Source organism: Salvelinus sp. IW2-2015, linkage group LG6.2 (genome assembly GCF_002910315.2).
Source record: "Salvelinus sp. IW2-2015 linkage group LG6.2, ASM291031v2, whole genome shotgun sequence".
Classification (NCBI taxonomy): Eukaryota; Metazoa; Chordata; class Actinopteri; order Salmoniformes; family Salmonidae; genus Salvelinus; species Salvelinus sp. IW2-2015.
The window spans coordinates 11,903,593-11,928,799 of NC_036846.1; the positions used below are offsets into that span (position 1 = coordinate 11,903,593).

Below are 25,207 nucleotides of genomic sequence, written 5' to 3' on the forward strand. Positions count from 1 at the left end.
TGCTATCAGTCCTTCTCCTCCTGGTGACTCCAGCATACAGTAGCTATATGCTATCAGTCCTTCTCTCCTGGTGACTCACGACATACAGTAGCTATATGCTATCAGTCCTTCTCCTCCTGGTGACTCCAGACATACAGTAGCTATATGCTATCAGTCCTTCTCCTCCTGGTGACTCCAGACATACAGTAGCTATATGCTATCAGTCCTTCTCCTCCTGGTGACTCCAGACATACAGTAGCTATATGCTATCAGTCCTTCTCCTCCTGGTGACTTCAGACATACAGTAGCTATATGCTATCAGTCCTTCTCCTCCTGGTGACTCAGACATACAGTAGCTATATGCTATCAGTCTTCTCCTCCTCTGGTGACTTCAGACATACAGTAGCTATATGCTATCAGTCCTTCTCCTCCTGGTGACTCCAGACATACAGTAGCTATATGCTATCAGTCCTTCTCGTCCTGGTGACTCCAGAAGTAGCTACAGTTGAATTTGGAAGTTTATATACACTTAGGTTGGAGTCATTAAAACTCGTTTTTCAACCACTCCACAAACTTCTTGTTAACAAACTATAGTTTTGGCAAGTCGGTTAAGACATCTACTTTGTGCATTACACAAGTAATTGTTCCAACAATTGTTTACAGACAGATTATTTCACTTATAATTCACTGTATAACAATTCCAGTTGGTCAGAAGTTTACAAACACCAAGTTGACTGTGCCTTTAAACAGCTTGGAAAATTCCAGAAAATGATGTTAGAAGCTTCTGATAGGCTAATTGACATTATTTGAGTCAATTGGAGGTGTACCTGTGGATGTATTTCAAGGCCTACCTTCAAACTCAGTGCCTCTTTGCTTGACATCATGGGAAAATCAAAATAAATCAGCCAAGACCTCAGAAAAAGATTGTAGACCTCCACAAGTCTGGTTCATCCTTGGGAGCAATTTCCAAATGCCTGAAGGTACCATGTTCATCTGTACAAACAATAGTACGCAGCCGTCATAACGCTCAGGAAGGAGACGCGTTCTGTCTCCTAGAGATGAATGTACTTTGGTGCGAAAAGTGCAATTCAATCCCAGAACAACAGCAAAGGACCTTGTGAAGATGCTGGAGGAAACGGGTACAAAAGTATATTTATCCACAGTAAAACAAGTCCTATATCGACATAACCTGAAAGGCCGCTCAGCAAGGAAGAAGCCACTGCTCCAAAACCGCCATAAAAAAGCCAGACTACGGTTTGCAGCTGCACATGGGGACAAAGATCGTACTTTTTGGAGAAATGTCCTCTGGTCTGATAAAACAAAAATAGAACTGTTTGGCCATAATGACCATCGTTATGTTTGGAGGAAAAAGGTGAAGGCTTGCAAGCCGAAGAACTACATCCCACCCGTGAAGCACAAAATAGATGGCATCATGATGCAGGAAAATTATGTGGCTATATTGAAGCAACATCTCAAGACATCAGTCAGGAAGTTAAAGCTTGGTCGCAAATGGGTCTTCCAAATGAACATTCACCCCAAGCATACTTCCAAAGTTGTGGCAAAATGGCTTAAGGACAACAAAGTCAAGGTATTGGAGTGGCCATCACAAAGCCCTGACCTCAAGCCTATAGAAAATTTGTGGGCAGAACTGAAAAAGTGTGTGCGAGCAAGGAGGCCTACAAACCTGACTCAGTTACACCAGCTCTGTCAGGAGGAATGGGCCAAAATTCACCCAAATTATTGTGGGAAGATTGTGGAAGGCTACCCAAAATGTTTGACCCAAGTTAAACAATTTAAAGGCAATGCTACCAAATGCTAATTGAGTGTATGTAAACTTCTGACCCACTGGGAATGTGATGAAAGAAATAAAAGCAGAATTAATCATTCTCTCTACTATTATTCTGAAATTTCACATTCTTAAAATAAAATGTTGATCCTAACTGACCTAAGACAGGGAATTTTTACTCGGAATTGTGAAAAACTGAGTTTAAATGTATTTGGCTAAGGTGTATGTAAACTTCCGACTTTAATTGTATATGGTATGAATCATTCTCCTCCTGATGACTCCAGTCATAGCTATATGGTATCAGTCCTTCTCCTCCTGGTGACTGTCTCCATTTCCCCTTGCCTTCCCTGTCTGAGGAGTCTACTGTGATGTAGTTAAGAGTTTTCCTCTCCTCCTCTGGCGAGGACTCTTAACAGTCTCTCTCTCGCTCTTCTCTGGGGCCTGTCTAACTAGATAAGGCCTGTGCTGTAGCTATGCTCCCTCTACACCTCTTCGCCCTTTCTCCCTCCCTCCTTCCCTCCATCTCTGCTGCAAAGTGGCTATATGCCCTCTGTTAAAGCAAGGCTGTCGAGCCCTACAAACATGTTCAGATGTTCAGTGGCCTTAGCCTGGGTACATTGACAAATTGTAGCTCTGTCAGACAGATTCTGTCAGAGAGAGAGGGACTGTAAAGTGGATGGGACCGTTAATGTGTGTGCTAGATAGAAGGTGGGTAAAAATGTATGTGCGTATTTTATTCATTACATTAGACTTTTCAATGGAGTATGGGAAGACATATCTGTGATTGAAGTGACTGTGATATGTGGTTGTCTCACCTAGCTATCTTTAGATGAATACAGTAACTTAGTGGCTCTGGATAAGAACGTCTGCTAAATGACTCAAATGTAAACATGTAAGTGTAAATGTAGGGTACTGGGGGCAGGCTGCCAAATTTATCTCATCATTAAATGAATATTTTTAGAAAATATTTGATCTTACTTTTTAGTAAGGTGTAATGCTTCAAGCTTTTTATCCTGAACTCTATATTGGATATGTAAAAAAGGTACTCTCATTGGGACTTGGTGTAATTAGGATAAATTCAGCATTATGATAGTGAAGGTAATGTGTGACATCTTGTGCTGGTTATTCCATAATTACTTGGTTATTACTTTGCTATAGGGCTATCGGGAATACTTGCTTTCGAGTCAGACCTCGTTCAACGTTAGATCACTCACATAGGATGTAGCTGAGCAGACAGATGGATTGCAGTGCAATTAAATCCCCAAGGTCGTCCGTTTGATGGCGTCACACACAATGCCATCCCCCGCACCCATTAATCTTTGTTAGCCGCACATTTGTAATGCTCTCTGTTACATAGAAACGGAGCAGTGGGATTGTCTTGCCAGCGGTCTCCCTAGAGAAAGTCTTCATTTGAGTTCCCCCCTTTTAATTAATCAATGAAAGGAACTAATCGGAGAGGGACAAACATACATCGAGATTTGCGGGGGTAATGTCAAGGGAACCGGCGGTGCTACACCGGGCGTTCAGTGCTGCCATCGATCTGGTAATGAGGAAGAGAGAGTGTCGGAATTCAAACGCGTTGCCACGGTGTGAATAATTAAGTGCTCCCAGTATGCAATTCACCACTTTGATGTTTTTTCTACTTTTTTTCTTTTGAAGTCTACTCCACCATATCCCTCCCCCCGAAAAAAAATAGTTATATTTTCCCCTCGATCAAATATTTATCTGTAATGACTGATGAAGTTCAATTGAAGTTCCGTTACTTTTGCGAGGTATATTGTGTGCTGCGTTTGTCTAACCCTCCTCGCCATGACGTGGAGTACTGGGAGGAAATGGAAAAGGGTCTTGGCGAGATTGAAAGAACATCATGTTCTGTAAAGAGGTTACTATTAATTGATGAGTTTACGAATCCCAGTAAACAGGTTCCTTACAAAAATTATATCACAATTCATGAGACATTGAAATATGAAATAAAGTTGTAAACAGCATATAACAAATTATTATAACAATTATTATAATTAGCACAGCTCAAAGTCATAATTCTCATCAATCATCAATTACATAGAAACTACTCTCTATAGTTTTCCTGTTTTTTCAGGCATCCTCTACAAAGGCAGCGGTGAGAACCAGTTCATCTCGCTGCAGCCTCCCGTCATCTCTACAGTGATGGGGAACGGTCGGCGCCGCAGCATCTCGTGCCCCAGCTGCAACGGGCAGGCCCTGGGCAACAAGTTGCTGGCGCCCGTGGCCCTGGCGTGGGGCATCGACGGCAGCCTCTACGTGGGCGATTTCAACTACATCAGACGCATCTACCCATCGGGCAATGTCACCAGCGTCATGGAGCTCAGGTTAGTTCAGGTTCTGCATGGAATCATAATGGTGGTGCACGGTTGTTTTGTTCTGGCCCTTTGTCCCTTTAGCTCAGATATTGAGGCTTTGCATGGCTCTGTAATAGTGCACAACCTTTGACCTATTGGTTCAGACCTTTTGACCCTCGAATTAGAGATTGATTCTTTATTTCTTCTGAGGTAATAGTGCAAGGATGTGGTGTTTAAGACAAAGTGGGTTGCATGGATGTGACACTCACCCACAGCATGTTGGCTGGAGTACATACAAAGCAGCATGCTGCTCACAGAGTGACAGACTAGTCTCTGTTGGCAAAGATGGTTGGCTTTGAGCAGCATGTGTTGTTGTGTAGAAGGTTGTGAGTTCAAGCCCCACTGGAGGCAGATCAAAATAGTTAAATGTTACATAATCTTGAAAGGGTGGACATCTGACGTGTACAGTGGCTTGCGAAAGTATTCACCCCCCTTGGCATTTTTCCTATTTTGTTGCCTTACAACCTGGAATTAAAATGGCTTTTTTGTGGGTTTGTATCATTTGATTTACACAACATGCCTACCACTTTGAAGATGCAAAATATTTTTGTTGTTGTAAAACAAGCAAGAAATAAGACAAAAAAAATGAAAACTTGAACGTTCATAACTATTCAACCACCCAAAGTCAATACTTTGTAGAGACACCTTTTGCAGCAATTACAGCTGCAAGTCTATTGGGGTATGTCTATATAAGCTTGGCACATCTAGCCACTGGGATTCTTCAAGGAAAAACTGCTCCAGCTCCTTCAAGTTGGATGGGTTCCGCTGGTGTACAGCAATCTTCAAGTCATACCACAGATTCTCAATTGGATTAAGGTCTGGGTTTTGACTAGGCCATTCCAAGACATTTAAATGTTTCCCCATAAACCACTCGAGTGTTGCTTTAGCAGTATGCTCATTGTCCTGCTGGAAGGTGAACCTCCGTCCCAATCTCAAATCTCTGGAAGACTGAAACAGGTTTTCCTCAAGAATTTCCCTGTATTTAGCGCCATCCATCATTCCTTTAATTCTGACCAGTTTCCCAGTCCATGCCGCTGAAAAACATCCCCACTGCATGATGCTGCCACCACCATGCTTCACTGTGGGAATGATGTTCTCGGGGTGATGAGAGGTGTTGGGTTTGCGCCAGACATAGCGTTTATCTTGATGGCCAAAAAGTTAAATTTTAGTCTCACCTGCCAGAGTACCTTCTTCCATATGTTAGGGGAGTCTCCCACATGCCTTTTGGCGAACACTTTAAGCAATGGCTTTTTTCTGGACACTCTTCTGTAAAGCCCAGCTCTGTGGAGTGTACGGCTTAAAGTGGTCCTATGGACAGATTCTCCAATCTCCACTGTGGAGCTTTGCAGCTCCTCCAGGGTTATCTTTGGTCTCTTTGTTGCCCCTCTGATTAATGCCCTCCTTGCCTGGTCCTTGAGTTTTGGTGGGCGGCCCTCTCTTGGCAGGTTTGTTGTGGTGCCATATTCTTTCCATTTTTTAATAATGGATTTAATGGTGCTCTGTGGGATGTTCAAAGTTTAGGATATTTTTTTATAACCCAACCCTGATCAGTAATTTTCCACAACTTTGTCCCTGACCTGTTTGGAGAGCTCCTTGGTCTTCATGGGGCTGCTTGCTTGGTCGTGCCCCTTGATTAGTGGTGTTGCAGACTATGGGGCCTTTCGGAACAGGTGTATATATACTGACATCATATGACAGCTCATGTGACACTTAGATTGCACACAGGTGGACTTTATTTAACTAATTATGTGACTTCTGAAGGTAATTGGTTGCACCAGATCTTATTTAGGGGCTTCATAGCAAAGGGGGTGAATACATATGCACACACCATTTAATGGTGCTCTATGCACACGTTTTTTATTTTTTATAAWTTTTTTAAACAAGTTATTTTTTTCATTTCGCTACACCAACTTGGACTATTTTGTGTATGTCTATTACATGAAATCCAAATAAAAATCAATTTAAATTACAAGTTGTAATGCAACAAAATAGGAAAAACGCCAAGGGGGTGAATACTTTTGCAAGGCACTGTTGTGGTGTTCTTTGAACTGTGAATCAGTGGTTTTCAGAGACTATCTTCACAATGACCAGGGTGGTCAGACACCTTTTAGCGTACTTGCACAGTATCAAATGTGATGGAATGGGAAAACGGACAGATTTACTATTTACAGTGTATTCTAAAAGTATTCAGACCCCTTGACTTTTCCCACATTTTGTTACAGCCTTATTCTAAAATGTATTAAATTCGTTTTTTTCCTTAACAATCTTCACACAATACGCCATAATGACAAAGTGAAAACAGGTTTTTAGAAATGTATTCAGACCTTTGCTATAAGACTCAGGTGCATCCTGTTTCCATGATTTGGAAAGGCACACACCTGTCTATATATGGTCCCACAGTTGACAGTGCAGAGCAAACACCGAGCCATCAGGTTGAAGGAATTGTCCATAGAGCTCTGAGACAGGATGGTGTCAAAGCTCAGATCTGGGGAAGGTTACCAAAACATTTCTGAAGCATTGAAGGTCCCCTAGAACACAGTGGCCTCCATCATTCTTAAATGGAAGAAGTTTGGAATTGCCAAGACTCTTCTTAGAGCTGGCCGCCCGGCAAAACTGAGCAATCGGGGTAGGAGGGCTTTGGTCAGGGAGGTGACCAAGATCCTAGTAGTCCCTCTGACAGAACTCCAGAGTTCCACTGTGGAGATGTGAGAACCTTCCAGAAGGACAACCGTCTCTGCAGCACTTCACCAATCAGGCCTTTATGGTAGAGTGGCCAGACGGAAGTCACTCTTCAGTAAAAGGCATATGACAGTCCACTTGGAGTTTGCCAGACGGCACCTAAAGGACTCTCAGACCATGAAACAAGATTCTCTGGTCTGATGAAAACAAGATTGAACTCTTTGGCCTGAATGCCAAGCGTCACATCTGGAGGAAACCTTGCACCGACCCTACGGTGAAGCATGGTGGTGGCAGCATCATGCTGTGGGGATGTTTTTTAAGGGCGGGGACTGGGAGATTAGTCAGGACCAAGGGAAAGATGAACGGAGCAAAGTACAGAGAGAACCTTGATGATAACCTGCTTCAGAGCGCTCAGGACCTCAGACTGGGGCGACGATTCACCTTCCAATAGGACAACGACCCTAAGCACACAGCCAAGACAATGCAGGAGTGGCTTCGGGACAAGTCTCTGAATGTCCTTGAGTGGCCCAGCCAGAGCCCGGACTTGAACCCGATCGAACATCTCTGGAGAGACCTGTAAATGGCTGTGCAGCGACGCTCCCCATCCAACCTGACAGAGCTTGAGAGGATCTGCAGAAAAGAATGGGAGAAACTCCCCCAAATACAGGTGTGCCAAGCTTGTAGCGTCATAACCAGTAAGACTCAAGGCTGTAATCATTGCCAAAGGTGCTTCAACAAAGTACTGAGTTAAAGGTCTGAATACTTATTTAAACATGATATTCTCTTTTTAAGAAATTTGCTAAAAAAATCTAAAAACCTGTTTTTGCTTTGTCATTATGGGAAATTGTGTGTAGATTGACGTGAAAACATTTTAATCAATTGTAGAATAATGCTGTAACATAACAAAATGTGGAAAAATTCAAGGGGTCTGAATACTTTCCGAATGCACCGTAATGTGGAATCTATACTATATCTTTTACAATTAGAGAAAGACTCCATGTCTTTTGCCATGTAATTGAGATGATTTAGGCCGACTTGCCAAGTTGGCCTCAATCACCAATGAGCTTCATTTTGCCAGTTGGCAGACTCCGAAACAGCAGATGTTGATTAGAATGAAAGCTGTTTTACAGCCAGGGCTACTCACAACAAAGCATATGAAATCTGTCTACCAAGAGGCTACAGTTGATGTGTCTATCTCTTAAAATCAATTTGATGACCCTGGCCCACATATTGCAAACACCAGTGATTGCTCTTCAGTACAGAAGACATCCCCACAAATCACACAACATTCACAACCGCCTTGCCTGTTCATTATGTTTCAATACATTCTCTTATAGGTGCATGGAGAATGTTAAGCCAACATGATTGGATTGCTCGATATAGGAAATTGTTGTGTCTTTTCTATTGTTAATGTGATGACAATTATTTTATGAAATCAATTATTACGCAATTAAATTAATCATATAACAATTAATTGAAATTGGAAAAAGTGTATTTAACGAGTTACCGTTTTCCGAATTAACTCTTAAAGATATAAAGATCTCTTACATTTCAGTCATCAGTCAGTCATTAAATTAATTGTTACCTTCTATCAGTCTCATTCTGAATGTCGCAAAACTCTTGGATATCTGCACGAACTCTAGCATAAATGATGAATCAGTGATATACAAATTGGCTTAATTATTTATTTACTAGCTAACTAAATAATCACACAGAATTACATAAGCACACAAACAGGATAACTTACACATTGATTACTACACAATGACACAACTACACAATGAAAAGTCCCTAGTGGACTAACCCGATCTGACGGCTTGGTAGACAATGGAAAGGGGTGGGGACAGATAAAGTGCCGGAAAGACAGAATGGACCAACTACATACAGTTGATTACTATGCTCATGGAAATGCTAATAGTTTGCACATGAACGGCCGTTCATTCGAAAATAATTGCAATGTACATATCTACACTTGTATGTCTTGTCGTCTCTCTCTGTTGAAATCGCCCGGTCCATTTTCTTTGGAGAGTAATTCATTAGAAGTCTCTGGTTGTGTTCCGTTATATGTACCAATGGTCATTTGATAGGGAAATGTTCAATGTCCTTCTCTCGTCTTCAGTTGAGTTTCTTAGACTATTTTACATATACAGCTGCAGACTGTGAATGTGTAGTCTTTAGTTTTGTAGATTTCTTAACCATTTGTAACGTATTCAGCTGGCGCTGCACGTAACTGGTCTATAGGGTGGTAGCCATTTAAATTGCAACCATTTCAACATGTAGCTACAGCTCCATGCTCCCAAAAGGGCAAGTCATGACAAACTGTATAATGCATGTATTTACAGGTCACTGACAAATAAAGGAAATACAGCTTCAATGCACCTTGGCATAGATTCTACAAGTGTCTGGAGGGATGTGACACCATTCTTCCACAGGCAATTCCATAATTTGGTGTTTTGTTGATGGTGGTGGAAAACRCTGTCTCAGGCACGGTGCCAGAATCTCCCATAAGTGTTCAAATGGGTTGAGATCTGGTGACTGAGACGGCCAGATGGTTTACATTGTTTTCATGCTCATCAAACCATTCAGTGACCACTCGTGCCCTGCGGATGGGCGGTATAGTCATCCTATGGGGGCATAGCCATGGTAGACAAAATAATGGCCTTCCCACCATTTTTATACATGACCCTAAGAATTATGGGATGTTGATAGCTTAATTAACTCAGACACTCCACCTGTGTGTGAGCACCTGCTTTCAATATACTGTACTTTGTATCCCTCATTTACTCAAGTGGTTTCTTTATTTGGGTAGATACCTGTAAGCAAGTCCCAACCTGGCTTCTCAACCTGGCATGCCCCAACGATTTGGATTTTGGATATAAAGTCTTTATTTAGATATGGAGCTGTATAACAAGTGGCAGGATCAATATTCCGATACTCAGTTGTTAGTGCTGAGCGATTAACATACATTTTGGTACATTTGGATGAACTGTGTGATGTAGTAAGGGGTTGTAGGTTCCAACAGGCCAATATTCCACATAGTTTAGCAAAGAAAATGTGGTAATTAACTACAATTACCATAATCCATAGAGATGAGATGATCATTTGGGATGAAATAAAAAAGTTATGCAATAAAACAAATGTAATATACACAACAACTGAAAATATTTTATTTAAGTAAAGTAGTGGTGGTTAATAAAGTGGGAATTTATTAATTGTTTTTATTCTGTGTTACAGCGTTCAACCCACGTAATGCAAAATAATCTAAACCGAAATTGAAAAAACGTGATGTACTAAGGAGTTGTATTTTCCAACAGGCCGATATTCTACATAGTTCTGTGCATGAAACGTGGTAATTAACTACAATGACCATAATCCATTGCGCGCTTACATATGTCTGTGTTTCTTTTATGCATGCTACGTAAAAAAAGACTGGGGAAAAAGACTGAATGCGCGATCGATACGGAAAGAGAGCAGTTGCTTTCACGACAAATCTCTCCTTGAAAATACCTGATCTAAGTGATTGATAGTTGGTATTCAGCAGTCATAAAAGTATTCCTTATTTACTCTGAAGAACTACTAAAATAGTGATTTTATCAGACAGCATAGGCATCAGCTGTATGGAGATGAGATGATGACTTGGAATGAAATAATAGTCATCAAATAAAACAAATGTAATATACACATCAACTGAAATATTTTATTAAAGTAAAGCAATGTGAATAAATTATGCTTAATAAGTGATAAGCGGTAATGTCAGTCACTACCATCATGGGATTTTAATTAATTGTGAGAATGCATTAAACACAACAGTGTTGCTACAGCATTTAATGTTTCAAAAATAATAATCGAAATTGAAAACGGTTATCCTTTTTTAAATAATCGAACCGAAACTGATTTGACCTCAAAAAGAACGAATCGCTCAGCACTATTGGTGGAGAAAAAACTATTGGTGGAGAAAAAAGCAGTGGTGTAATGGCCCAATGCATTCCCTTGTTTTTATATTGTCCCCTCTGTGAGTTATGGGTGTAGGGTTTAACTCCACAACATATATTCTCCCCTCTGTGAGTTATGGGTGTAGGGTTTAACTCCACAACATATATTCTCCCCTCGGTGAGTTATGGGTGTAGGGTTTAACTCCACAACATATATTCTCCCCTCGTGAGTTATGGGTGTAGGGTTTAACTCCACAACATTATTTCTCCCCTCGGTGAGTTATGGGTGTAGGGTTTAACTCCACAACATATATTCTCCCCTCGGTGAGTTATGGGTGTAGGGTTTAACTCCACAACATATATTCTCCCCTCGGTGAGTTATGGGTGTAGGGTTTAACTCCACAACATATATTCTCCCCTCGGTGAGTTATGGGTGTAGGGTTTAACTCCAAGACATAGTCACTCCTCCTTTTTCTCCTTCTCCTTTCTGCACAACAAATCTTCATTGTCTGCTCCTTTTTTATGGTGTTTTTCTTAGACCTTTAAGTCACACACCTTTACGGTCTCTCTTTGTCTTTCTCTTTTCTGCTTCCTTCCTTTCTTCCCGCCCTAAGAAATAAAGATTTTAGACACAGGTAGGTGTATGATGGTGCAATTATGTCACTGTCTTTCTGTGTGTTAAGAATGCATGTATTTTTATGAACATATTTTTATGGTAAATTGATAAGCCATTAAGGCATTATTTAATCATCTGGTTTGGCTCATAAAGGTGTCCAGTTTTATAACCGCACTCTGTAATGTAACATTAATTTTTTTCTCTGTGTTTAATGAATTCTCACATTTATTTTAACACACTCACATTATTCCATTCATAAGTGTCAAAGGCTTACAGTATTGACTAATGTACCATTAAACATAAGAACACTTACTGGGGCTATCTTCATTGCCAGACAGTTAAACAAGTTCTAACCACATTCAACAGCTTATGTTTCAGGCTTATCATTGGCCTCCGAGCACACAGATGAGTTGTGTCTTCCTCAGTTGGAAAGAGTTGACCTTTTGATATGTCAATGTGCAATGTGTCATTTAGTCATGTAAGAGGATTATGGGTAACTGGCTTAGAACATGTTTAATGTAATTGTCTTTGACAAAAGATAAAAATTCAACAGTCAATACTACTATACTTGCTGTATGTTGGTGGCATACAGCGCCCTACATAGAAAATTATGAATTATGTCCTTGCGTTGGATGATTTTTTCATAATAGCAGCAAGCCTTGAAGACATCTCTCCTATACTCATTCTGAAGGAGCACGACACATTGAGGCATTTAAAATGAAAGCAAATAAGAACAACCCGACGAAATGCCATTCAGTTGTTGACTGTCATTAACATAAACACTTCATTCCATATTTACCATAGGCTTCCCCGCGCAGAGGAGTGATAACGGTTAAAATAATCTGACACACTTGATGTTGTCGCTGCCGCTTTGTCATACGCAAACCCACTCCAGTCATATCCTGTTAAATTCTCGGACTCTTTTCCTTGACTGTCAAACCTATTCCCCACCCGTTTGTTATGCAAAAATACTCACACAGCACAAGCTTAATTGGGCATTCACAATGACAAAGATACAAACAGATACAGAGGCTCCTTTTTCTGTGCTCATTATCATTCTCAATGTCAAATTATCTTTCTGTTATTTAGGAAAAACACCTTTAAATTCAACAAAGGAAAACATGTAAAGCGTTGATTATTTGTGGACTGTTCATAAAAACACCTTTTAAACAAGTTTATTTTGAGATTGTTCATATTGCGGCAATCACAGTAACCACATTATTTCCACAATCCTAGTAACAACCCTGCTCACCGCTATTACCTGGCCACCGACCCAGTGACTGGGAAGCTGTATGTGTCCGACACCAACTCGCGGAGGATCTACCGGCCCAAGGTCCTGACTGGGATCAAGGAACTGCAGAGTAACGCGGAGGTGGTGGCAGGGACCGGGGAGCACTGTCTGCCCTTTGACGAGACCCACTGTGGGGATGGGGGCAAGGCCACGGAGGCCCTGCTCACTGGGCCAAAAGGTAGGACCTGAGCCAACATTAGTCTGTTCCCTCCAGGGTTTGCCAATTCTGCTCCTGGAAAACTCCTGGGTGTACAGGACTGCAGGCTTTTGGTCCAGCCCTGCAGTTAAACATTTGATTAGAACATAATTAGCTGAATTGGATGTGCTACCGCAGGGCTGAAATTGAATCCTGCAAAGCTCTCAAAAGATTGGTGGTTCACAGCACAAAATATGTTTTAGAAGTAATGTGTTATCCCTTTTCACCAGGTCAGAAAATGTTTACACAAGGGTAACTGGCAGCATTCACCATAAGTGTACTGTAGCACCAACCAGTATGGCAGCCATCAAATAAAATAAAATGTTAGTTGTCACATTTTTCGTAAACAACAGGTGTAGACTAACATTGAAATGCTTACGGACCCTTCCCAACAATGCAGAGAGAGAAAATAGAGACATTTTTGGATTGGATAAACAACAACAACAGTAATTGTTTGATGGTGGGGACGCAGGGCTGTGTTCCAAACAAAAACTACCATTGTGCTTGCTTCAGTTCCTCAATGGGAAAACTAGGTGAGCACAACAACAAAAAATCCTATAGTTGAAGGCTCTTTCCTTGAGTCATAAAAGTGCATTGAAATGACTTGCATTACTTTTTTTCAGATTTAATTATTGACAAATGCTGTTAAAGTAAAAGTAAAATGCACATAAAATCAGTAGTGGATTCAGACATGTCAGGTGAACTATTGTGTCCTCACCTTTAGTCTAATAATTTCCTCATCTCCAGTGTTCTCTTTCAATTGCTACCATGGTCATGCATATGCTTTTTAAAGTTCTTCTGTTTCAATTTGGCCCTATCCATATAGGTCAATTTCCACGAGCGTAAGGGGTTAAGAAGTCATGGATTATTAGTTTGTCTGGTGTGTGCCAGTCTTTAAAGTCCCCCTTAATGGCCCAGCTTAGACTGCATTTAAAAGAGTGGGTTTGACTGAAGGGAGTCTGGGAGGGAGGGACTCTAACTATGAAATGGGAGGAGGTAGAGGCTGGGGGAAAGATGGCAGATGGCTGGGGTTTTCTTTTCCAGACGTTTTGCTGAAATATGCTCAAATGTGACACTTTTCATCTGTCTGAATTTCCCCTCCGACTTTCAAGTAGCCAGCTCTCCCAGAATGCATTGGTGGTCCCTCAGCTCTTTAATGTTTCAGTAGCCAGGCAATCTTTGTGCAGACCTACATGTAGCCACAGGTCAAACCAAAGCACTCACCTATAAAAATAAATCATAAAAAAATAAACTGATTTAGAAGCTATTAAATCTGTTAAAGGCAGAATATATACCAATTCCTCACCTCTTGTGATCTACTTTTCTCACCCTGAGTTTAAAAACCAGGCACAGTGTGTGCTTACACCAGCGTTTATAGCGCTTATTAAAAAAAGAAATGGAAATGTACGTGAGGTTTAATTGAAATCCTATAGGCACCGCTCTCTGTTAGGAGCCCACAATAACATGATGAGATGTGAAGTGTGCCATGGTTGCTAATGTATTTTCCCTGTGTGGGACAAATTACTACGGCAAGCACTCTCTCCTCGCACAGAAAGTTGGAACCCTCAGCCGACACTCAATCAGTCGGGCAATTTAGCCCGCCGTCGTAACCATGGCAACTGCCTGTCGTTCACCCGTTTCGTCTAAAATTGGCCCGAGCCGTCATTTCCCCCCGCCCACCCATTTCACAGATAGAGTGAAGAGGGTTGATGATTATAGGGAGTTGGAGCTGCAATTTAAGGGAAAAAAGTAACGCTCATTGACACTGTACCTATGAGTTCTGTTTTTAGAGGTGGGATATGGCGGGATGCGCGGTGCCCGGCACACATACAGTAGAGATACAGCCTTTCCCACTTCACCCTGAGAAATTATTCAATAGCAGGAAAGCAGGCGGTTGAATTATTGAAGGATGTGCTTTTTGCAGTGACCTGAATAATGGGAAGCCAAACTCGACACATGTATCCGTCGTGTTCTGTCCACAGAGTCATGGAAGCAGAAAGAACTTCACATTTCCCACATCTGACACATCTATCATCTGCCTTTCTTTTATTCCCCCCTTCCCCCCTTCTGCCGCGACAGGTATCGCTGTGGACAAGAATGGACTGATATATTTTGTGGACGGTACCACGATCCGGAGAGTTGACCAAAGCGGCATCATATCCACACTCCTGGGCTCCAATGACCTCACGTCGGCACGCCCCCTGACCTGTGACATCAGCATGGACATCAATCAGGTGACTGTCAGATTACCAGTCAGGTCTCCCTCAAGCCTGTTCTGTCCTCAAGTCAGTTCCCATAGGGCTCACATCAAAGTGCCACCTTGTGGTTCTCTTCCTGCCCATCTATGAGTCACTCAGTCTGGAGTGTTACAATGTCAGTCTCTTTAGGATTCTGAGATCGCAAATATATATTTTTTTATCAAGGGCATGCCAATTTGACCAATCATCGCACTATTACCGCATAAAACCATCAAATCTCTGCAATATTAGCGCATTAAACTGTCTGATTACCACACTACAAAAAGAAGGTTAGCATAAAATGGTTCAATCAAGCCATTTTTGTGACAATTTGGACAAAATCATTGCATATTGCCATGCAAAATGTTAAATATGCTGCAGCACAATCAAGCAATTTTGACCGCAGCTATCCCCCAAAACTGCCATGAAATCATGATAATGGAAGTACTTACACAGTTAAATAATACACCTTTGGGTATGGTTATCTCAGTGGAAGAAAATACAGAAGGCATTGTATTGTGGTTTAAGGACCTCTATCTTTTAAGTTGCTGAGGCTTATTGTTGGGTATCTAGAGAAGTGTGTCCCAATCTGTTCCTTAAGGACCCTCAGGACTGCATATTGTTATTGCACTACACTAGCATGTCTGACTCATATAAGTCAAATAACCACCAAGCCCTTGATTAGTTTAATCAGGTGTAATCAAAGTTCATGTAGTCAGCAAATTATTTTCCCTACCAAACAACATGACATTTCAACAACTTCCCACTGATGCAAAATAACGTGTCTCCAAAACTCTTCCCTTAACAGTTTGAGAATAATGGTGATGAAGAAGGCAATAAGTTACCTCCTCATGAACATAGTGCCCTGTCAGGAGGTAATAAGTTAACTCCTCATGAACATAGTGCCCTGTCAGAAGGCAATAAGTTACCTCCTCATGAATAAGTGCCTGTCAGAAGGCAATAAGTTAACTCCTCATGAACATAGTGCCTGTCAGAAGGCAATAAGTTACCTCCTCATGAACATAGTGCCCTTTCAGGAGGTAATAAGTTAACTCCTCATGAACATAGTGCCCTGTCAGGAGGCAATAAGTTACCTCCTCATGAACATAGTGCCCTGTCAGAAGGCAATAAGTTACCTCCTCATGAACATAGTGCCCTTTCAGGAGGCAATAAGTTAACTCCTCATGAACATAGTACCTGTCAGGAGGCAATAAGTTACCTCCTCATGAACATAGTGCCCTGTCAGAAGGCAATAAGTTACCTCCTCATGAACATAGTGCCTGTCAGAAGGCAATAAGTTACCTCCTCATGAACATAGTGCCCTGTCGGAGGCAATAAGTTACCTCCTCATGAACATAGTGCCCTGTCAGAAGGCAATAAGTTACCTCCTCATGAACATGGTGCCCTGTCAGAAGGCAATAAGTTACCTCCTCATGAACATAGTGCCCTGTCAGAAGGCAATAAGTTACCTCCTCATGAACATAGTGCCCGGTCAGGAGGCATAAGTTACTCCTCATGAACATAGTGCCCTTTCAGGAGGCAATAAGTTACCTCCTCATGAACATAGTGCCCTTTCAGGAGGCAATAAGTTAACTCCTCATGAACATAGTACCCTGTCAGGAGGCAATAAGTTACTCCTCATGAACATAGTGCCCTTTCAGGAGGTAATAGTTAACTCCTCATGAACATAGTACCCTGTCAGGACAATAAGTTAACTCCTCATGAACATAGTACCCTGTCAGGGGCAATAAGTTACCTCCTCATGAACATAGTGCCTGTCAGAAGGCAATAAGTTACCTCCTCATGAACATAGTGCCCTTCAGGAGGCAATAAGTTACCTCCTCATGAAATATGTCCCTGTCAGAAGGCAATAAGTTAACTCCTCCATGAACATAGTACCCTGTCAGGAGGCAATAAGTTACCTCCTCATGAACATAGTGCCCTTTCAGGAGGTAATAAGTTACCTCCTCATGAACATAGTACCCTGTCAGGAGGCAATAAGTTACCTCCTCATGAACATAGTGCCCTTTCAGAGGCAATAAGTTACCTCCTCATGAACATAGTGCCCTTTCAGGAGCATAAGTTACCTCCTCATGAACATAGTGCCTGTCAGAGGCAATAAGTACCTCCTCATGAACATAGTGCCCTTTCAGGAGGCAATAAGTTACCTCCTCATGAACATAGTGCCTTGTCAGAAGGCAATAAGTTACCTCCTCATGAACATAGTGCCCTGTCAGAAGGCAATAAGTTACCTCCTCATGAACATAGTGCCTGTCAGGAGGCAATAAGTTACCTCTCATGAACATAGTGCCCTGTCAGGAGGCAATAAGTTACCTCCTCATGAACATAGTGCCTTCAGGAGGCAATAAGTTACTCCTCATGAACATAGTGCCCTGTCAGAAGGCAATAAGTTACCTCCTCATGAACATAGTGCCCTGTCAGAAGGCAATAAGTTACCTCCTCATGAACATAGTGCCCTTCAGAGGCAATAAGTTACCTCCTCATGAACATAGTGCCCTGTCAGAAGGCAATAAGTTACCTCCTCATGAAATAGTGCCCTTTCAGGAGGCAATAAGTTACCTCCTCATGAACATAGTGCCCTTTCAGGAGGCAATAAGTTACCTCTCATGAACATAGTGCCTTGTCAGAAGGCAATAAGTACCTCCTCATGAACATAGTGCCCTGTCAGAAGGCAATAAGTTACCTCCTCATGAACATAGTACCCTGTCAGGAGGCAATAAGTTACCTCCTCATGAACATAGTGCCCTGTCAGAAGGCAATAAGTTACCTCCTCATGAACATAGTACCCTGTCAGGAGCAATAAGTTACCTCCTCATGAACATAGTGCCCTGTCAGAAGGCAATAAGTTTACCTCCTCATGAGGCTAAAACACTAACTCAATATAACGTTGTCTCTCCTCTCAAACATCTCCACTCTATCCCCTTCCATTACATACAGTCTCTGACATGGTGCAAATGAATAATGAAGAAAATAAAACTAAGAAAGCTTTTATCATATTAAAATGGAATGACGGGCCTCCATTACACACCATATATTTAGGGTCTCTGGAGGGGACGTTTCAGGAGTGGATTGGAGTCGAGAGTCAAACTCAACTTGGATTGGGGTCCCATACCTCTGCCCTTTACTCCAAGGGGACGAGCCAGAGAGCACTTCCATTTGTCTTATCGGAACCCTAATGGAGGCTTGAAACCATCAGGYGGACTGGCCTGCATAGGACTAAACATGTCATCTTAAGTTAATTAAGACACTTCAATGTTACAACCCAACACAGATATCCTTTTGGCTAGACTGTAGCATCCCAAGGCATATTGTCCCCATAAGAAGGCAGACTGGCAGGCTGGCATGCATGGCACAGCATGGCACAGAGACAGCCTTAAGGGCAAAATGCCTTATTATTAATCACTGTCTGGAAAGGAAGATTAAGGATGTGTTTTCCCACAGCTTCTGACAACGCTGATGTCACACTGAAATATTTCAGAGATTGTAGATATTTATAATGGGACAAGGTTGCCAATGTCACATTGGTGATGTGTAGATGGAGAAGATCACAGTAATTTCGGTTGACAGTCACGTCTTAATGCCATGTCTCTGTGAAGTGGTGCCTATAACAATGTCCCGATCTGCAGGTGCTCCTGGAGTGGCCTACCGACCTTGCGGTCAGCCCCATGGATAACTCCCTGTACGTCCTGGACAACAATGTGGTCCTACGAATCACTGAGAACGGCCAGGTCAGCATTGCAGCAGGCCGGCCCATTCACTGCCCTTTGGCCGGGATGGACCGTGGAGGTCAAAGGGCAGCACTGACACCCCTGGAGTCTGCCGTGGCCATCGCCGTGTCCTACCACGGCGCCATCTTCATCGCCGAAACTGACGAGCGGAAGCTGAGCCGAATCCGAACTGTATCCGTCGATGGTGAAATAACCCATCTGGTGGGGTCGCCGTCCGACTGCGATTGTAAGAACGATGTTAACTGCGATTGTTACCAGATGGGTGATGGATACGCCAAAGACGCCCGTCTCAACGCACCGTCCTCTCTTGTCGTGGCGCCCGATGGCACCCTGTATATGGCAGACCTGGGCAACATCCGCATCCGGGCGGTCGGTAGGAACGGGCCTGCGTTGACCTCCAACGCCAACACCTTCGAGGTGGCGTCGCCGGACGCCCAGGAAGTGTACGTCTTTGACACCAATGGTACCCACCAACACACCGCCAGCCTCATGACGGGTGACATCAAATACACCTTCAGTTACAGCACGGAGAACGACGTTACTGCCATGACCGATAGCAACGGAAACACCCTGAGAATCCGCCGCGACCCTAACCGCATGCCTGTGCGCATAGTCGCCCCTGACAACCAGGTCATCTGGCTGACCATGGGGACCAACAGTGGGCTGAAGACCTTGATGGCTCAGGGCCAGGAACTGGTGCTGCTCACCTACCATGGTAACACTGGCCTGCTGGCTACCAAGACCTCTGAAATCGGCTGGACCACATTCTACGAGTGAGTATACAGAAGTAAGAGGGTCTGATTCCTGCAATGGCTGAATAGAACCTTCACTTTTTGGGGTGATGAGAGTCTGACTAGATAATTACATTTGAGTAATATGAAGAAATAGTCATTGATCATAAGGTAAGCTAAATAAGTTGTTGCTTTGCACTTAAAATGTACTTAAATTTATATTATATTTTCATCTTGATGTGAAATTGGTGGCAGTCACAGTGACTTCCTTCACATTGACACAGAAAATTTGGCCACAGTGTCATATTTTGACCCTTTGATGTTGCCTACATAATCTGAAAAAAATGACACCATGCATCAATGGAAACATTCATGAATCATAATGATCACCTTTACATTAACTTCTCCATCTATCTTTCAGCTATGACAGCGAAGGCAGGCTAATGAACGTGACGTTCCCCACCGGAACAGTGAACAACCTGTACACCGACATCTACAGGGCCTTGACCGTGGACATTGAGAGCTCCTTGACTGAAGAGGAAATTAGCATTACCACCAATACCTCCACCATTCGTGCCTTCTATACATTGGCTCAGGGTAAGCCACACATCTCCTCCTCTGTTTTTTTAAAAAGTAGTTATTTGTCATTGTTGCTTGGGTCATCACGGCAATGTTGAGTAAGATTAAGTCATGTATCATTATGGGTGAGCGGGTTTGACAGAAGACAGTGTAAATGATTACTTCCTCAGTGTGTGGGGTGAGCAGAAACCTTGTATTGTAACTCTTTGTCCACTGTATTGAGCTATTTATTTAATTCTTCCATTTGTTGTAGTTCTATAGTTATTTTTAAATGTTAATCAGTTTTCTACCAGTGGGTAGATATTTTTTGGATATAGACAGCAAGATTTCCCTGAGTATCCACAAGAATGATTTTTTGTCACAATACTTAGTACAATGTTATCATTTATGACCCTGTCTTTTAAAAATTTCAGATCAATGTAGAAGCAGTTATCAGGTTGGCTATGATAACTCTCTGAGGATCACCTATGCCAACGGAATGGACACCCACTACCAGACTGAGCCCCACATCCTGGCGGGCACTGCCAACCCCACCGTGGCACGGCGTAACATGAGTTTGCCAGGGGAGAGTGGGCAGAATCTGGTTGAGTGGCGCTTCCGCAAGGAGCAAACCAGGGGCAAAGTCATTGTTTTTGGGCGCAAGCTAAGGGTGAGTTTCATTTTATTATTCAGAGTTTCATTTCTCTGTAAGACATGTTGTTCACTAACTCACTGTATATTAACTGTGACACGTACCTGAAGTGTAGGCCTACAGCAAAATCATTTAAATGCCTCCCTGGATGCATCAATGATTAATCCTGGAGTTGCGTGTGAGATATGAGCATACCTGATTTCAATTAAATGCAGTAAAATAGTACCTGCTTCCAAATTCCCAATACCCTATACTGCCAGTATTCTTCTCCAGAACCTGCCAATGAGATTTACAATTGACGTTATGAACTTAACTTGGGTAGTTACTTTCCTTAACAGCAATTTTGGGTTTAATCGTTTCTGAGCAAATGCCAGTGTCTCTCAGTTTAATGAAGCCCTTGAAAGAGCTGTTCATCTCTTCTCAYTGACTGCCAAAGAGCGGCAATCACACTAAATGCTGTTTTTAGGTCACCAGACAAAATAATAAGTGCACTCTCCGTGACTCTGTGACTTCAAAGTCTGTTGCATAGAATTAGGAATTAGACTACCAGAATGGACATAAACCTTCTTATGATGGTATACAAGGTCAGCCATTTTGGTAAGGGAGTTGGGAGCTACGTAGCCAATAATTTGTCAAATTAACTGCCATAGCCCCTCTAGTAATCTAATATGATCTCTATGGTCTGTTATTGTTTTGTCTTGGCTTTGATTCAATACACATACCAACTAATAGGTGAATGGACGGAACATTCTGTCGGTTGATTACGACCGTACGCTGAGGATGGAGAAGATTTACGATGACCACAGGAAGTTCCTGCTGAAGATTATCTATGACGGCGCGGGCCACCCTGTGCTGTGGGTACCCAGCAGTAAGCTGCTTCCCGTGAATGTCAGCCGGAGCAGCAACGGTCAGATCAGTGCCCTCCAGAGGGGGCAGACCAGCGAGCGGTTGGAGTACGACGCTCAGGGACGAGTCGTGTCCAGATTGTTTGCTGACGGGAAGACGTGGAGTTACACATACCTGGACAAGGTGAGGGTTGAAGTGATTCAATAAAAGGATTTGATTTCTCCACTGGTCGCTCAGTGCGCAACACAAATGAATGATGAAAGTAATTATGTATTGAAATGCAGGCCCCATACACGCTTTGCTTAACTCTTCCCTGTTTTGGGGACTTGCGTGGATCTGGTACCGCTTCCGACTGACATTTTCGCTTAAAAATTGATATGTGGTCATCATAGATTGAAATGTATTGCATTTTTTWAAATCTTTATTTAACTAGGCAAGCCAGTTCAGAACAAATTCTTATTTTCAATGATGGCCTAGGAACAGTGGGTTAACTGCCTTGTTCAGGGGCCGAACAACAGATTTTTAACTTGTCAGCTTGGGGATTTGATCTTGTAACCTTTCGGTTACTAGTTTAACACTCTAACCACCAGGCTACCTGCTGCCCCTGCATTGAGCAGTAGCCCTGATTCTCACGGACACAGGAGTGTGTCTTCTGCCTTTGTGAAGCAGGATGTGAAATCTGACACCACTTGAAGAAGAGCTGTCCCTCCTACCATTTAATTYGCTTTCCGACTGTCCATCAACTCCTGCCTGAAACCTACATCACAGCCACTTACATCGTAACGCAGCAGAAGAGAGTGGTTTCGTTGCTGTAGCACATTCAGAGATCGATTTATACCAGTAATCTAAAATAATAAAAATAATTAAAAAAATGTTTTAAACGTTCTGTTTTTCACAGACGGACAAGATTAATATGAGATGAAAAGCGAGTTCCTAACAAGTTCAAAAAGCCAAGATAGAGCTCTGTGAGACGTTCACAGTGATGGGGACAGATGTTTTGATCAAGATAGACCTTTAGAAAATATGCAAATATGTATTTTACAGTTAAAGGAAGGTGAAATCTTATATTTAGTCATTTTATAAATTGATTATACTATACATAGAACATCTATAAGTCATGTCAAGCCTTATTCATACAGTTTTGTTGAATAGGAAATAGACCAAATAAAATAGTTCATATTTTCATTTTTCTATCATATTTGTACTGTGTACTTAAGCTTGTGTCCTTAAGTGCCTACACCAGAAAGGTGAGATTTGACCCTTTCTTGGAGTATGCACCATTACTATGATAGTTATTGTTTATGGCCTTCTCATGATAAATAATTACTTTTGGGGATTACTTAGATTACATTTAGTTACTTTTCATAGGTTTTAAGCAGAACTCCTCGCAGAACTTCCCTGAGAACAGAACTCCTCGCAGAACTTCCCTAAGAACAGAACTCCTCGCAGAACTTCCCTAAGAACAGAACTCCTCGCAGAACTTCCCTGAGAACAGAACAAAGAAACACGAGGCACACTGAACGCTTTAGGAGCTCAAGTAACCGCGGTTGAGTGGGCATGGCATTTTCACAGGAAGGGTGGTAGTACACTGAAAGCACTTCTAGCATCCAAAGTGCATTATGAATTAACTCTGAGTTGCCATGGATTTTAGGAGTCAGAAATAAACATGTGTAGGTTTGATGCAATTGTTTAGGCTATTTTGTGAGCTGGTGGTGTAAATATAATTATTTGTAGTCATAAAACAACAATAATTTGTTTTTTCTCCCTTTCCTCATCTTTCCTCTAGTCGATGGTGCTCCTGCTCCACAGCCAGCGTCAGTACATCTTCGACTTTGACTCTCAGGACCGGCTATCTGCCGTCACCATGCCCAGTGTGGCCCGCTACACCATGAACACAGTCCGTTCAGTGGGCTACTACCGCAACATCTTCCACCCGCCTGAGAGCAACGCTTCTGTAGCAGTGGACTACAGCGAGGACGGCCTCCTGCAGCGAGTGGTGCACTTGGGCACGGGCCGCCGGATCCTGTACAAGTACCGACGGCAGAACAAGCTAGCCGAAGTCCTGTATGACAGCACGCGGGTCAGCTTCACGTACGACGAGATGGCAGGCGTGCTGAAAACGGTCAACCTGCAGAGCGAGGGCTTCATCTGTTCAATCCGTTACCGCCAAGTGGGCCCCCTGGTGGACCGGCAGATCTTCCGCTTCAGCGAGGACGGCATGGTCAACGCCCGCTTTGACTACACCTACGACAGCAGCCTGCGCGTCACCAGCGTGCAAGGCGTCATCAACGAGACGCCGCTGCCCATCGACCTCTACCAGTTTGACGACATCTCCGGCAAGGTAGAGCAGTTCGGCAAGTTTGGCGTCATCTACTATGACATCAACCAGATCATCTCCACGGCCGTCATGACCTACACCAAGCACTTTGACGCCCACGGCCGGATCAAGGAGATTCAGTACGAGATCTTCCGATCCCTTATGTACTGGATCACCTTCCAGTACGATGACGTGGGACGATGCACCAAGAGGGAAATCAAGATTGGGCCGTTCGCCAACACCACCAAGTACGGCTATGAGTACGACGTAGATGGCCAGCTCCAGACGGTCTACCTCAACGACAAGGTCATGTGGCGCTACACCTACGACCTGAACGGCAACCTCCACCTACTGAACCCAGGCAACAGCGCCCGCCTGCTCCCCCTGCGCTACGACCTCCGCGACCGCATCACCCGCCTGGGAGACGTGCAGTACCGCATGGACGAGGACGGCTTCCTCCGCCAGCGAGGTTCCGAGATCTTCGACTACAACTCCAAGGGCCTCCTGGTACGCGTATACAGCAAGGGCAACAGCTGGACCATCCAATACCGCTACGACGGCCTGGGCCGGAGGGTGTCTAACAAGAACAGCCTGGGGCAGCATCTGCAGTACTTCTATGCAGACCTGAGCTACCCCAGCAGGATCACCCACATCTACAACCACTCCAGCTCTGAGATCACCTCCCTGTACTATGACCTGCAGGGACACCTGTTTGCCCAGGAGATCAGCAGCGGAGAGGAGTACTACATTGCCTGTGACAACACCGGAACCCCTCTGGCTGTATTCACCAGCAATGGCCTCCTGATCAAGCAGGTCCAGTACACGGCGTATGGGGAGATCTACTTTGACTCCAACCCGGACTTTCAACTGGTGCTGGGGTTCCACGGGGGGCTCTATGACCCACTGACCAAATTGTTGCATTTTGGTGAGAGGGACTATGACATTATGCCCGGCAGGTGGACTGTGCCTGACATCAACACATGGAAACGAGTGGGGAAAGAGCCAGGTCCTTTTAATCTCTACATGTTCAGRAACAACAACCCCATCAGCAAAGTACATGAAGTGAGAGAGTATGTCGCAGGTAAGATATTTATTGTCACTTTTATTCGACTTAGTAACATTTAATGTGCACGTAGTGTAAACATGTAATTTAAATGTGCTATTCAAATGTTGAAATCTTTGTACATACTTAAGCTGGTAATGCATACAATCATGCATGCATTACTAGCTTATTCATGACAACTAAGACATTCATTACTT

General features: G+C 43.0%; 1 protein-coding gene across 4 annotated transcripts in view; it reads left to right on the forward strand.

Annotated features, from left to right (window-relative positions):
• LOC111965832 (teneurin-3) overlaps positions 1 to 25,207 on the forward strand; it is a 163,674-nt gene that overhangs the window by 131,477 nt on the left and 6,990 nt on the right. For 3 of the 4 annotated variants that reach the window (XM_070444243.1, XM_070444245.1, XM_070444246.1), the window contains 9 exons: positions 3,864 to 4,113; positions 11,369 to 11,389; positions 12,607 to 12,839; positions 14,937 to 15,091; positions 18,742 to 19,616; positions 19,996 to 20,171; positions 20,567 to 20,802; positions 21,517 to 21,813; positions 23,417 to 25,028. In XM_070444243.1, the coding sequence (XP_070300344.1) occupies positions 3,864 to 4,113; positions 11,369 to 11,389; positions 12,607 to 12,839; positions 14,937 to 15,091; positions 18,742 to 19,616; positions 19,996 to 20,171; positions 20,567 to 20,802; positions 21,517 to 21,813; positions 23,417 to 25,028 (3,855 nt within the window). The remainder of the gene's footprint in view (positions 1 to 3,863; positions 4,114 to 11,368; positions 11,390 to 12,606; positions 12,840 to 14,936; positions 15,092 to 18,741; positions 19,617 to 19,995; positions 20,172 to 20,566; positions 20,803 to 21,516; positions 21,814 to 23,416; positions 25,029 to 25,207) is intronic. The other variant, XM_070444244.1, reaches the window with a different exon arrangement.